The sequence below is a fragment of the Plectrocnemia conspersa genome, unplaced genomic scaffold (genome assembly GCF_051122295.1).
Source record: "Plectrocnemia conspersa isolate PC_06_02 unplaced genomic scaffold, ASM5112229v1 ptg000001l, whole genome shotgun sequence".
In the NCBI taxonomy this organism is placed as follows: Eukaryota; Metazoa; Arthropoda; class Insecta; order Trichoptera; family Polycentropodidae; genus Plectrocnemia; species Plectrocnemia conspersa.
Genome location: NW_028277165.1, coordinates 1,101,736 through 1,116,683, shown reverse-complemented (window position 1 = coordinate 1,116,683; position 14,948 = coordinate 1,101,736). Strand labels below are relative to the sequence as shown.

General features: G+C 29.0%; 1 protein-coding gene across 4 annotated transcripts in view; it reads right to left on the bottom strand.

Moving 5' to 3' along the window:
- Positions 1 to 14,948, bottom strand: part of LOC148238309 (fasciclin-3-like) — a 256,136-nt gene that overhangs the window by 222,309 nt on the left and 18,879 nt on the right. For all 4 annotated transcript variants that reach the window (XM_088181407.1, XM_088181485.1, XM_088181578.1 and 1 more), the window contains exon 2: positions 12,436 to 12,613. In XM_088181407.1, the coding sequence (XP_088037533.1) occupies positions 12,436 to 12,505 (70 nt within the window). In that variant the 5' untranslated portion in view covers positions 12,506 to 12,613. The remainder of the gene's footprint in view (positions 1 to 12,435; positions 12,614 to 14,948) is intronic.

Here is a 14,948-nt window from a genome sequence, read left to right as displayed (position 1 = left end):
TACACTGTCATGGACGCTCACATCCTGAGAGGGACTTCACCATAAAGACACCGTAACAAAAAAGGATTAACTTCCGCTATACTGTCGCTGTCACGCCATCTACATGACCTCTGAGGATCTTCCACCGACAACATCCCTGCGCCAGCTTCTCCACCACTGTTCAGAGTAAACATCTCATAAACTAATAAAATTCTCACTAGTTTCCACCTGCGTCTTATTGGCTGCGAATTCGCACCCCTTAGAGTTTTAGGGTGAAGAAATGGAGTATGATTTTATATTTTTTAGGTCCTAAAGTGTAACTGATTAAATTTTAAATCACATATCATTTGATATGATACACATTATAAACGATGGAAATGGCTAGGATAGTATGAGATTTGAAAATTAATATTCTTTAGCAGGGCCCTTAAGAGAAACTATGCAAATTTCAGTATGACTTTGGATAAAAGTATGACTGTATTGAGATTGAATCTAATTATATTAATTGCATATAACATATATAAAAAGCTAAAGCTTTACTTATATTACATGAGTTATTAACATTAACCAAAAATGTTAGAATATTTTTTTACATTTATTATAGAAATGTATAATAAATATACGAGAGAAGAAACTGAAAGTATGATACAATACCTTGAAATATTAAATAAAATTTAACGCAATTTTCTCTTTGAAAATAAAAATTTTCACAGAATAATCAAATGAAATATTTTTGATTGTAAATTTTTATGAATTAATTATATTTTTTACGTTGAAAATCCGACAGCTCTCTTCCGCGTATTAATTTCTAGGAAATGCTCTCTAGGTGACTTTTATATTTAAATATAATATACATTTATAATTTGATGTACAAACGTCACGTCAAAATCGTTATAATCCTTTTCTCGGATCAAGCGTAATTTAATTTGTCTTTTTTTACTTGGGCGACGAAGAAGCGAAGAAATGGGTAAATACAGAGAAAGAGAGAGAGTTTCACCGCTCTTTGACGAGCAGAATAAATTAATTGGCAAAGTTTGGACGCAACAATCTATCAGGATACAGAAATTGGAAAAAAGTAGGAGGACGCGGCGTGGGAAAAAACAGATATCCCGACGCGTATCCTGAACCACAAAAATAGAAACGAGAGACTGAGAAAGAGAGCCCAAATAAAAATACGCAGAGAAAGAATGTGGGCGCTGACGGGACAAAAAGAGGATGAGAATGAAAAGGAGGATGCAGCAGTAGCAGCAGCTACAGGGTGGTCAGGAGAAGCGATACGGTTCGTCGGGTGTTTGTGTCGTTTTCACGGCTTAGTTCGGAAATTGGTCACACGTGCGGGGGACTTGGATGAAAAATTGAAATCGATATCGTATTGCATGTGTATTGATACAAAAATATAACAGTGTAGTGTAAACATTGAAATTAAAATTCAAAAGTCACTTTATCTCTTGAACATTAAAAAACTTAAGGCAGCCCTCGTTTAATAATTAACGTTGATTAACGATTGACCCATTATCAACTACGACCCTTACCTATTTTTCCTTTCACTGCAATACAGTGCACGGATTAAGACTATACACGACCTCCTACCTGAGATGTTACGAGTGACAACGGTCAGGTAAATCAGTGCAGAATTATTGATGCCTAATAATTGTCCCCAGTATCATAAATCAATTTAAAAGGACAGATAATGGTTTTATTAAAGAGAAGGAATACAAGTATTATTTATTATCCCTTTTTCGATCGATCATCGTGGAACATTACTATCGACTGAACATCACTATCGGCGCGCCGCTAGCTGTCAATTCGAAAATGGATTTAGCCTCCAGAGTGTAGCACCGATTCCGTCTATATATTTTCGAGTGCAATAAAACTTACGTCTTTTTTTTCGTCTTAACCTTTCGAGCGCGCGACGCTTTATGAATAATTCACCGTTTGGTTTGTAACATTTATACAAAAGCTGCAGCTGCATTTTCAGATTTGAAACTTCAGCAAGAAATCGATTGTCAAGTAACTTTCAACAGACAAGAGGCGCATAAAAGTAGCCTTACTTTAGTGATGGACTGCTTTTAGATGCAACACAATACTCTTTACATAAACTAGTGATTTTATAGGGCAAATAAAAATGCTAATACTAAAAACACAATTTAAAATTAATAATTGTAAATGTGTCTTTGAGTCTACAAAAAAACTTATTTTGTGTTTCTATCAATATGATATTTTTAAAAGCAAATCAAGTTTTCAAATCTAAAAAAGCATGTTCTACTGTGCGTGACTATTACACCTATACATAACAGAAATTATCTGTTAGTATCCTTCTTATACTACAGCTCTTTTTTGAAATCACGCAAATCAAAACAAGAAAATAAATTGTATTAATTTTTCACTATTTATTTATTAATGCGAAAGAATTTATATTATAAAAGTAATTAATGACAAATCAATTTTTGTAATAAAAATCTATCGTTATAAATACACGTTAATTTTTTTGAAAAGATGCCATTTTAAGACTGATAGCGGATTAGATTGATCCACAAACTTGGATGAAATATTATAAGAACTATTTTATTAAAATGTTTTATAGCAATATAATTAAAACTATGACATTTCTATTTCACAAATTAACTTACAAAAACATTATTTTTAGATCAAATATCTATTATTTATATTTTCTCAAATATTAATTTAACAGATTAACGATTTTTTTTGCTTTTTAAAAAACCTGCTATTTTGAAACAAGATGGCAGTTCAAACTAGCTAACAAGCGCAACCGAATATTCACAAGATATATTTTCAAAATTAAGTTTTATGGCAATAGTAAAACTAAGGTATTTATCATGCACTCAATAACACACTTACATATATGACTAAAAATTGTACAAAAAAAATATATATATTTTAATTTATATTTTTTTCTTTATAATATTTTATAAATATGGTTCATATTTTTATTATTATAAATAGTCGCCATTTTGAAATAAGATAGGGTATCAGGCTAGCTAACAAACTTATCCGAGATTTGAGCGAGTTATATTTTTTTTTTAATCTATAGAAATTATAGCTGATTCAAAATTAGCAATTTATTATTTTAAGAAGAAATATGTTTTTTTACCTAATTTTTTGGACTATAAGGTTTTTAATATTTTTAAATAGCTACAGATGTTCAATATAAAAAAATAGAAGCTATGTTGTTTCACTAAATAATGAATACTCGATACCGCGTAAAATTCTAGCTGGAGTTTTTCAGGAAAGTTTGCTCGGGCCGTTTCTCAAAAATATCTTAAAAAACAAAAAATACGCGTTTATCTATGTACGATTACGATACAGCAAAGTGCTTACGATCTTTAACCAATCGTAAATAAATAACAAAAATCATTTGAAATACTAAATAAATATTTTGAGAGGTGGAAGATTAAATGCCTGGACTACAAGCTGAAATTTATTAAACATAATTTGTAACTTCGCTCCAAAGGGCCTGCCTCCATTGCGTCTTTATTCTTTATTTATATTTATATGTTATAAAATTATACGTTACCAGAATATTTTAATAATAAATATATATATACACAGATTTAATTCTAGAAATAAAGACAATTTAAGGATAGATATGTATAAAAAAATGAGTACTGCCAGGGGAATTATGTACGGAGGTGTGAATTTGTATAATAATATTCCTAGAACAATCCGCAAAAATAAAAATGTAGCGTGTTACCTGAATGGAATAAAGAAACACCTTCGTACATTAGGAAAAAAAATTCTGTTTATGTTTATGTTTATATTATAGTATATGCATGTTTAGTTAAAATTTGTTTACTGTAAAAATTAGCTACACTAGTTTTATAAAATAAAATAAAATAATAATTAATAATGAAAAAAATTTTCGAGATGAATTCGACACAAATTTCTTCACATTTTCTTTAGGGGATAGATAGAATTTATGGTTTAGAATCAGAATTTAGAGAACTATATTTTTCCTAGCATATTTAATGACGTTATTTCTATTTTTCCATGGAGGAGAGGGGGCAAAATTTAGCCAGTCAGTGATCATATTTTTTTTAATATTTCGATTTACATAATTAAATGACATGAATTTACCTAAACCACTCTACTCCCCCCTTAAATGTGTATTTGAAGGTAAAATTCAATAAGTTTCAATAAGTTCAGATGTTTAAAGAAAATTGTAAAAAACGTAAATTCTAATGAGATTCAATCCTGTAAAGAAATCGTAAAGGCACATTTTAATAAGTCTTAAAATCAAGGCATTGCTACAGTTCTATGGAGCCAAACTACAATAAAATATCGTAAGTGATGACCACCGAGAGTTAATAGAGCTCTCTTTCTTATTTTTAGGCGGTAATGTTGATCAATGTGGATTGAAAATTAGGCCATCAGGTTCCATGCACAAAGTTCGTTGGATGGCAAGAGCAATTTACCTTCATCGACGTCGATGAAGGTATATAAAAATGTCGACGAAATCATCTCAAAAGCAGCCTTAAATAAATGTAGCCAAATTCGTAAATAATAAACATTTACAAGACTCTTTTAAAGACGTTACCTTAAATAACAATCAATACATTACATTCTATGGCATTGTCTTGCTCAAAACAAAAATTTCAAAACTGTTCGCAGGGAACATATAAAAGGGTTTACAAGAATTCGGACTAAACACATCCAATCGGCTCTTTATTGACTCTTTCACAATAGCTACCCAGCACTAACTAGTGATTTATATCTATATGTTATAAAATATGTACCATTTGCACCAAGCACAAAACAAGAAAATTCATATGCTATTCATCAACATTTGAGTCGTCACATACGAAAGGATTACACAGTAGCATTATATGAATTCTGAAATTAATTTTATTATTATTATTCGCGTATGAACACATTTCTTGGAAGAGTCCACGCACACCCGCGAATTGTAATCTACTTCCTTTCGTTGCTTGTTACGCGCATACAAGGCACGAGCGTGTGCAAATAATAAATAAATATATAAATTCAACGTTAAGAGTTCACATTTCCCGATTCGCACAAAGTCCGTAAATAAGCTCCGGGATCGCTTTTTCCCGGTGTATCGGAAGCCGCGCCGGACCGTGCGGACTGCGGAAAACCAGGAAGTCGTTCTTTACCGGCGGCGACCGGAAATGGAAAAGTGCCGCCAGGTGGCGCTGCCCGCTTCCGGTGCGATACGAAATTTCATAAAAGACCGCGGTGCAATTCCGTTTTCTCACACACGCGCCCGGAAAAGAAACAAAGAGAAGAAGAAGAGTTCAACTAACTCGTCGGTTGTTTATCTGATTCAGAAACGCAGTGGTGTTTAGTCTTTTTGCGGCGTGGGAAACGACGGCGAAAGTCGCTGAACGGAACGGCGGAACTGTAACTGTAATGTCCGCTGGATATAAATTTTTGTCAACTGTATGTGACTTTTTTGACACTTTTTAAAAGAACGGTGGGGTTTTTTTTCAGCACTGGCTCAGAAAACGTTATAAAGCCATTATGTAGATCACCACATGTGGTAACATTTTTGCTTTGCGATGGCAGAAAATTTGCCATAAATTGCATGTTTATTTGATTCACGTGTTTTAGAAACCCTAGATGTGTCACGAAAAAAACAAATAACGTCTAATATAAGTCAAGTTATGAATAAAAATGGGTATAAGCTAGATAGTTTTATTTTTTATAAATAATATTATTAAAAATTCCTTCCGGCAAAGACTGCAAAAATTAGTTAAATTTCTGTATATAAAAATGTAGATAAGATATCCTTTAAAAATAAAAATAAAATCAATTAAAAAACATTGTGCTATCCTTATTTTTTTCTATAAGATTTTTTCAACATAGCTATAATTTTTTTAAGCCACTATTTTAAAACACGATAGCAGATCAGGCTGGCTTTCAAACATAGCCTAAATTTTTACATGGTCTAATTTTAAGAAAAAAATAATAACGAATAATTAAAATTGTTTTAATATTTATAAATTTATTTTTGCAGTTGTTTTCTTCTCGGCGTTTCATCAAAAATATTTTTCGGTATACTCGAGAGATTATTAACTTGGGTGCACTTTATATCTTTACACAAATCAACGTAATTTTCGCGTTTCTCAAATTTTTGTTGTTTATGAGAGAAATCAATACAGCAGAAGCCTTAAAAATTATGACAGATTTCTGTATATAAAAAAATATTTAAAAAAAAACATTTTTGCCTTTGCTTTTTAAATTTTTTTTTTATATAATTGCCGTCATTTTAAAACTGGATGTTAGATTAGGCTGTTTAACAAACTATTGTTGATAAACAGAAAAGATTTAAGACGATATAATTAAACTTATTTTATATTTACAATTACAATTTTTTATTTGCGTACAATTTAATTTTTCTTGCGACGTTTCGCTAAAAATGTATTTCGGCATTCTTAGGGGATTGATTTGTGTGCCACTTTTTTGTTCTCACAAAAATTGACGCGTATCAAAATAATTAGTTTTTCATGAAAAAAAATCTGTTAAGCAAAGCCGCAAGAATTATTAGATAGATTTTATTTTAGCGGTTTATATTTCAAGAAGCGTTTTTTGAGCAAAACTAGGTTCCAAATTATCATCATACTCGAGAGATGATTTCTTAGAAAAAATTATACGAGCGCTCGTAATTTGGATTGAAAAAATAACTAAAAAAATCTATAAATATTTAATTTAATTAACTTATATTAAATTATTTATTTATTTATTTATTAAAATTATAACCATCGTGACCTGACAGGCAAACCCAATGCGTCACGATAGTCAAAAGTACTAATACATCATAATACATACAAATATAAACAAGACAAAACAGCAGACACAAATCACCTCAACAGGTGTGCATTGTCCCATACGAACTGAACCAAAACTCCATATGTGCAAGAGAAAATGTCAATATTACTATGGACAGAATTGAGCAGATAAATAGCCTTGGCCAGAGAAGAGTTGGCAACTGCTCCAGTTCTAGACTTAACAGGCAAGAATAGTGGACGCGACCGAGAACTATAACCACCTTCAGGAGCCCACATTTGAAGCTGCTCGAGCACTGAAGGGATTGTCTACGATGCCCTTGAGCAATTTCCAGAAGTGTTTAATTACATAAACACTTCTGCGAGTCGACAAAGAAACGTATCCCAGGTCTCCCAAAATAAAAGCACTGGGAAACAAGAACGGATAATACCCGTATTCCTTCAAGTATAAATATCGAAGAAATTTACGTTGTAATTTTTCCAGCTTCAATTCATTACATTGATTCATTACGCCTGGGATCTAAATGATGGAGCTAGTTTCTAGTATGCTGCGGACTAGAGTATCATAAAGAGTGCGCAATACTAAAGTATTCCTGAAGTAACGCGCATTTCTCAAGATAAAACCGAGCATTTTTAAGGATTTGCTATGAGTCTCTGCAATGTGCTGGCTAAATTTCCAACGTTCTTCGAAAGTCACTCCTAAATCCTTAGTTGGAGAAAACCTTTCCAGAAAATATCCGCCTAGATGGTATGAATATTTTGCCGGCGTTAATGACCTTGAAAATGAAATTGTGTGACATTTCTTTACACTGAAAGGCAATTGGTTATAGCAAGCCCATTTCCATATAGAGTTGAGATCCTCCTGTAGGTCGAGGGAATCAGAAATCGAATGCATTTTCTTGTAAATTTTCAAGTCATCTGCATATAATAAAAAATCTGAATGCTCTATTGCTGTTTCTTTGTCATTAATGAACAATAAAAACAACAATGGACCCAAATTGGATCCTTGAGGTACTCCAGTAGGGGTCTTATATCGTTCTGAAAAGGAGTTATTATACTTGACGAATTGATATCTATTGGTCAAGTAATTTGAGAATAGATTTATGAGATCTTCAGGAAACCCGAAATTAGATAACTTTTTTACAAGTAAAGCATGGTTAACTTTATCAAATGCTTTTTCAAAATCTGTGTATACGACGTCCACTTGTACACCAGAGTCCAATGATTTTGAAACATAGTTAGACAAAACCATTAGATTAGTGACAGATAACATATTATATTGATAATTTATAATATAGTCTGAGATAATAATGATGATAAATATCGGCAAAAGTTATTTTAAATTTGCTTCAGCAGTTTTAAAAGATTGTCCTGAGATCTATTCATGGACCTTACTACTGCAAATTTTTACTCTATTACTATATTTTTTCTTTATATATACACAATACGTTAATTTTATTTTAAATTATATTGTATATTTAAATTATATGTTTATATACTAAGGCAGTTATATATTGAAATGTAAATAAAAATTATTAAATATATATATATTAGCGTAATCTGTAGAATTTATATTTATTTTAATTTATAATATTAATCATATTATAAAGCAAAGAGAAACACCTATACATTTATCCTTATAACTGATCAAAGAAGGTGCTACAAAATCGGATTTCGCTTAGATTTATTTTTCGAATTTCAACGAAATCTAAAGGTCATCCCTGATCGCATTGTTGGCGCCCGAATCCAGCCCTGCTCTCCCATCTCGTATTCACAAATGGAGAATTATCGCAGGGCACGTCCCGAATTTGATTTGTTTCGCGTATCAAAGTTTACCTAGGCGATAAATTATTTCGAGTTTTAGATTTATTTACGGACTGTTTGCCCACGGGCGTCCGTTATTGCGAAATCCTTTTCCCGTGTGTTTGTCTAAGTTGTCTTTAATTTGTGTGCGTGTAATATGTCCGAAAGATAACACACACGAGCACAAATTGTTTGATTAGGATTCGTATCGCGAAAATTACAGTATTAGTGAGAGTGCCGGAATCGAATCTGAGTGTTTAGATTTATTTCTAAATTGAGATATGTTTTATAAAGTTTCGCCAGGGAAATATACAAACAGGTGTGCAAATAAGCGACGGCTGCTGGGTTACTGATTTTAATTTGGGTAGATTTAAGCGAGTGAAAGTGGGAGCTAAAATTATTATGGTGTTATTAAATTAAGTTTGTTATGATTCGTTTATTAAACTTGAACAACATAATCTTTAACTACATACATAAAGCTTTGTGAATATTAACGATGTGCTATTTTTTATTACATAATTATAATAATCTCGCAAATGTTGAATGTCAAACACTGATCACTAAATAACTGTGACCGTGCGCTGCCCAAATTCGATTATCTCGATTTTGCGTATTGAATCAATATCACATATGCTGTATGTTTATGTTTGATTTACTATACATAAACAGATAGATGAAGGACCTATAAAAATATTCAACCTCTTTTATATTATAGGCGAAAGAAATTTTCATAGCAAATATTCAAAAAATAGTTATTTTTGTAATGCAATGTTTTATTCACAAATTTATTTTAGCAGAGAGAACAACGATAAAAATAAATAGTAAAATACCATAAAAAAAAATTTAAACCCAAAATATCCAAATATTTTTCTCAATATAGTTTTAATTTTAGGTAATTTATTAAAATAAATAAACATATATACATATGTCATATATTATAAAAAATATATTAAACCTACTAAAATCAGTAAAAAAAATTAAGTGGCACTTAAATGGATAATAATGAAATGAATTCTTGTTAATTATGTAATTATATTGTTTCTATTTCGTTACCTTATATTAATTAGGTTATTAAAATTATTTTTAAAACATATTTGTCATACATAAAAACAGGGTACAAAAAAACTAAGGACACTATTTTATTTAATTAAAATTTATAATATTATAAAAACTAGAAAACTGCTAAAAAATTTTTTTCAATTCTGTAGATAACAAATATTTATAACTACAGATGCCAAAAATAGTAAAAATGAAATAGCGTTTTATATCAAATAGGATATATGTATAAAATATAATATTTTTAAATATAAGCAAAATTCCCATATTGAATTATATTAAAGAAATTATTAGGAAATGTTTATAAATCATTTATAAAAAATATATATTTATATAAACATGATTTTATTTTGCAGATAATAAAATTATTCTTTTCGGCAAAAACCGGCAGAATTAGGTATATTTCTGTATATAAAATATTATAATTTAATAATAATAAATGTATCGAAGATATTTTGAATAAATTGTGTACAAATCAAAAATTACTATACATGCCAGAAAAAATCGGTTATTTCTTACACACAACCAAGTTTAAAATACATAATATAATACTTCCTCTGTCCTATTATGATAGATGCAGTTGAGCGAAAAACTAGATTAAATTAAACAATAAATTAAAAATATTACTCCTAATTGTTATTTTGATTGTTTGAATAGTTTCTGAATTTTTCAATAATTTCGTTACTGCATTTTAAACTTGTAGTATATTTTTTTAGTTTAAAATTATTTTTACAATGGTCTGATATTTAGCTGAAGAAAATAATGAAATTAGAAAAATAATTACAATTCGTAATAATTAGGTTAACCTAAAAAAAAAAAGATATTTCGAAGCAAATGACAGATTTCATGAAACATTGATTTTGATTGAAGGCTTCGCAATTTTGCGCTACAATGTAATTTACAGCTGCATTTGCCAATAAATCCCGTTTAAATATTCACCTGCTACTATTATTATAGGACAAAGGGAGTAATTTATATTGCAAAAAAGCTAGTAAGAAATTTAAAATAAAGGAAAAAATAGAAAGCGTAATGTTTTGCTTTACTTATATATATATATTTGTAATAATTTTTACAATGAAAAATTTTGAAAAATACTCAAATTTGTATACTAGATATTAAATAATGATTTAATAAAATATTTTAAAAACACTGATTTAATAATATTATTTATTAAATTCTTTATTAAATGTTTAAAATTTATAATTTAGATAGCACAAAATTTGCAGTGTAGATAAAAAAATAACTATTTATATTTAAAAATAATTACTACAGAAAAAAATATTTTACCCCGACTCAGATTTATGTGAATTTATAACACTTCTCTACAATAATAATATTTGAGAATCACTGTAAACTAAGCAAAATTCGTATATTAGATTATATTTAATTAAAATTTAGAAAATATTTTTTTTTTTAAATATATTATAAATCAATAACAAACTACTCTAAAATATTTTTATAAGATTTCGTAGATAATAAAAATTTACACGCATGTTATAGAAAAATATTTTTGTTAAAATTACATTTTACATTTCCCTCCCCCCCCCCCCCATGTATAGATTCAATAATCAAATTTATGTGTAAATTTATACTTATTTTTGTATTCATTTTAAAAGTTTTACTTCATTTAAATTTATAATTGTTTTTATGGCAAAATAAATCTCAATAAAATTAGCAGTTATTAAAATATTTCTATAACACAGATTTAGTAAAAGTTAGCAAATTTTAGAAAAAAATGGTTTGACAATATTTTGATTATATTCTGTAGATAATCAAAATATTGTTAATGCAAAAATAACTACACATGCTATAAATTTATAAAAGTAAAAAACTACATATGCCATATTTTTACTAGCACATAATTTCACTTAAAAATAAATGAAAATATTCGTAAATAATGATTAAAAAAGTACACAAACACTAATAATAGCAATCCACTATATACATCGCTACAATAACAAAAATCTATATTTAGTACAAAAGTTTGTTATAATTTAATTAGTTTTTTTTTGCCTTTTTCTACATAAAAAATATCATAAATATGTCTACAACATAACTATGGATCGTATTTTTAAGAATAAATTATAAAAATCAAGTAAATATTTTTTTGGGTAATTTAAAAAATATTTTATTTAAGTGGCAACAATCAATTATTTTGACTGATTTTGCTCAGTAATTTTAAAATATATTAAGTAAGTTAAATATTCAGCTAGTAAATGGTCTGTAATTATTGCAAGTAACTGTTTTTTATATAAAAGATCGTTTTTATTTAAAATGTATAATTACTTTTTGACAAAAAGGTAATGTAATAGACAGCAATAAAATGCACTGCTATACATTTTGCAATATAAAAATAATAATAATAAATAGAATACAAAATATTATTATACAAATAATCACATGTATTATTTTTAGTATTATCATGAATAAGAAAAAATTGTAATTAAAAAACTGACCATAACAATAGTTTTCTCTTATCATGCCACATTGTGTTTATCTGTGAATTAGGTCATGATGGTCAGAATTAAATGATAATAAAATATATTATGTATAGTAGCATAATGCAAAATAAGGACATTTCTAATGATAGTAAAAAAAACTGGTCCTAGTTCGTTCCTATGCTACTTGAATATTAATTAAAAATTAAACACGAAATTGTTAAGATGACAATACCACTAAGTCGTCAATTTAACGAATGCATAATATATGATTTAATAGCACTAATAACACGTAAACGACCTTAAGTGCAAGGCAATTAAGCGCCGCAGCTTGGGGGGCAATAACTAGTCGAAATTTGTCCCTAGCATACGCAAGATTCAAGGTCAAAAATTACCTGATATAAATCCGGACATGCCGCATATGGCGACGACGACGAGCAGCCGAGACGCCATACTATCCGCCATCTTAAATTGGTTCTTGGTGCTAAAATTCACTGAGGTTCACTCACTCAATTGATATCACGCACTGTATTTTCTCAACGATCACTGCAGTTGCGTGTATATGCACTACACCTGAAATTTAAATAAAAAAAAAACAGATGAGTAAAGAGAAGAGACGAGGGAGATTTTCGAGTTAATGGTTAAATATTGCTACGGTGATAAATCTACATCATTACGCAGCATCTAGGGCACGACGCAAGGTAAACGATGATAAAGCCGACGTGAATCGTACAAATTATTCCCATCTGAGGCGACATAATTCTTATTTGCACCATGCGCTAAAGTGATAAAGTAAGTAAGGTGTCTATTTTGTGATCGGGGAGTACATAAATCGATTCACTTAATAATAAAAATCGGTATGAGAACTCATTTTGATATTTGTGTATCTTGTGTTTAGTTTTCCTCTGACGTTTGTGTCATGCGCATCAGAAATTATATCGTGTAAAATATAAATAAAATATTAAAATAGTATAAAAAACTTTTAATACACTTTATCTACCTATGTCTTGCAACCTTAACCGAACAAAAATTTTCGCTTGATATTTTTAAATTTCATTAATGAAAATCACAGCAAGATTCATATTTGTATTGTAGAAATGTCAAGTATTTACAGCATTGAAACAAAGTAGTTCATGGAGAACTTTTAGTTGTGTTGAGTTTTAATTTAACTTATTTTCTTATAAAGTGATACACAACTTGCCTATTGTATGAAAACTTTCAATTATATTATATACTACCTTGCTTGTAATATATAATTATGTTGTAGTGAATCAAAAATCTCATTTAAAAGTTTTCAGTTTGTAGTAGTTTAAGTTTGTTAAATTTAATAATTATAAACCTGTACCATGTTATATATTTTGAAAAGCTAGTAGTTAGAGAATACATTAATATAATACAAATTAAGCAAAAATGATCTATATTTATCACATATTATAAATTATTAAATAAAATATAGTTATTACTAGCGGCTAGCTTCAGAGCGTTCTACACGGATCTGATTGATAAGTCACAACTAAGTTACATATGTATGTATATTATCACTACATCTCTATTCTGATGATGCTATCTATTCTTTGGAGATATAGTAATACAAATAAGACGTTATTTTACATATGACACTAAAAAAAGAGTTTTAAGAGAATATAAAACCGTTAGGCGCGTAGAGAGGAAGAGGAAGAAAAGGTCGTCGAGTGTGAGTCAGACGTCGAGCCTTTAGGAAGTAGACATTGGCTGTTAAATTTATCGTGCGGTCAGCTAAGAGAGGCCAACGTGAAATGTGTTTGAGGAGCACATCGAGAAGAACCGGTTTTTCTTCAGATCGGTGCACGCGTCCTTAGCGGTCACAAGTCACAGATCGAAAAACGAAAACAATGGCAGCGAGAAGGAGGGAAAGACCCAAGAGCAGGAGAAGAAGTAGAAGAAGATGGTCGAAGTCAACGAGCTGGCAACACTGGCTGCTCCACTTACGATTCAAAATGCCCCCATGAGATAACAATTAAGAGACAATGGAGATTTTTTTGTATTTGATATGATGGTGTGACGGTAGAGGATAGATTTTGGAAAACAAATGGATGTTGTTAACACTTTCATTGTGTAAAATGATGTTTCTAACACGTGATAATAAAAATGTAAATGAACAAAATTAATAATCATATAGAGCAAGTCGTTAAAATATTATTATTTTTTTAAAGAATTAGTACATTGGTGTTTATATATTGTGTAACCCAAAAGCGACACAAAAAAAATATATCAACTCTAAGTATATATCCACAAGTGTTTTTTTTTATATAAAAGTAAGCTACAGCGCTACTTTGATAAACGCTTATAATGCAGCGCTCAATAAATATATATATTTTATACACTGTGAATGTGATAAATATAGTTAAACACAAAAATAAACAGCTATATGGCGCATTTAAAAGTAGCCCAATTCAATTTCTATTTCTGTAAAAAATATTTTTTAACATTAAAATTGAAAAATTACTTTCTGCAATAACAATCATGACGAAAATTTTATTTTACAAAATAATCCATTTAGGCATTTAAAAGTAGCCCGATTATGAAAAATTTATAAGAAAAATATTTTTATATTATTTTATAATAATAAGCCCAATATTTTTAAAATAAGAAGTATTTTTCATCCTATTGTATTTCATATTACATTATAATTTTTCTATAGATATAATGAAAAATATCAAATATTTTATTATTCATTAAATCGTTTTTAAATATAAAATTATTTATTGGCTCATCTAAAAGTAACTTCAAAATAAAAAAAGCATTTAAAATAAAGTAAGAGTTCATATTTAAAATGTTTTAAAACATGTTTTAATTTCATGATAAATCAACTAAATTAATGATTTTTGCAGGATATTTCTGAAAAACCATGTTATACCAGAAAAGCATA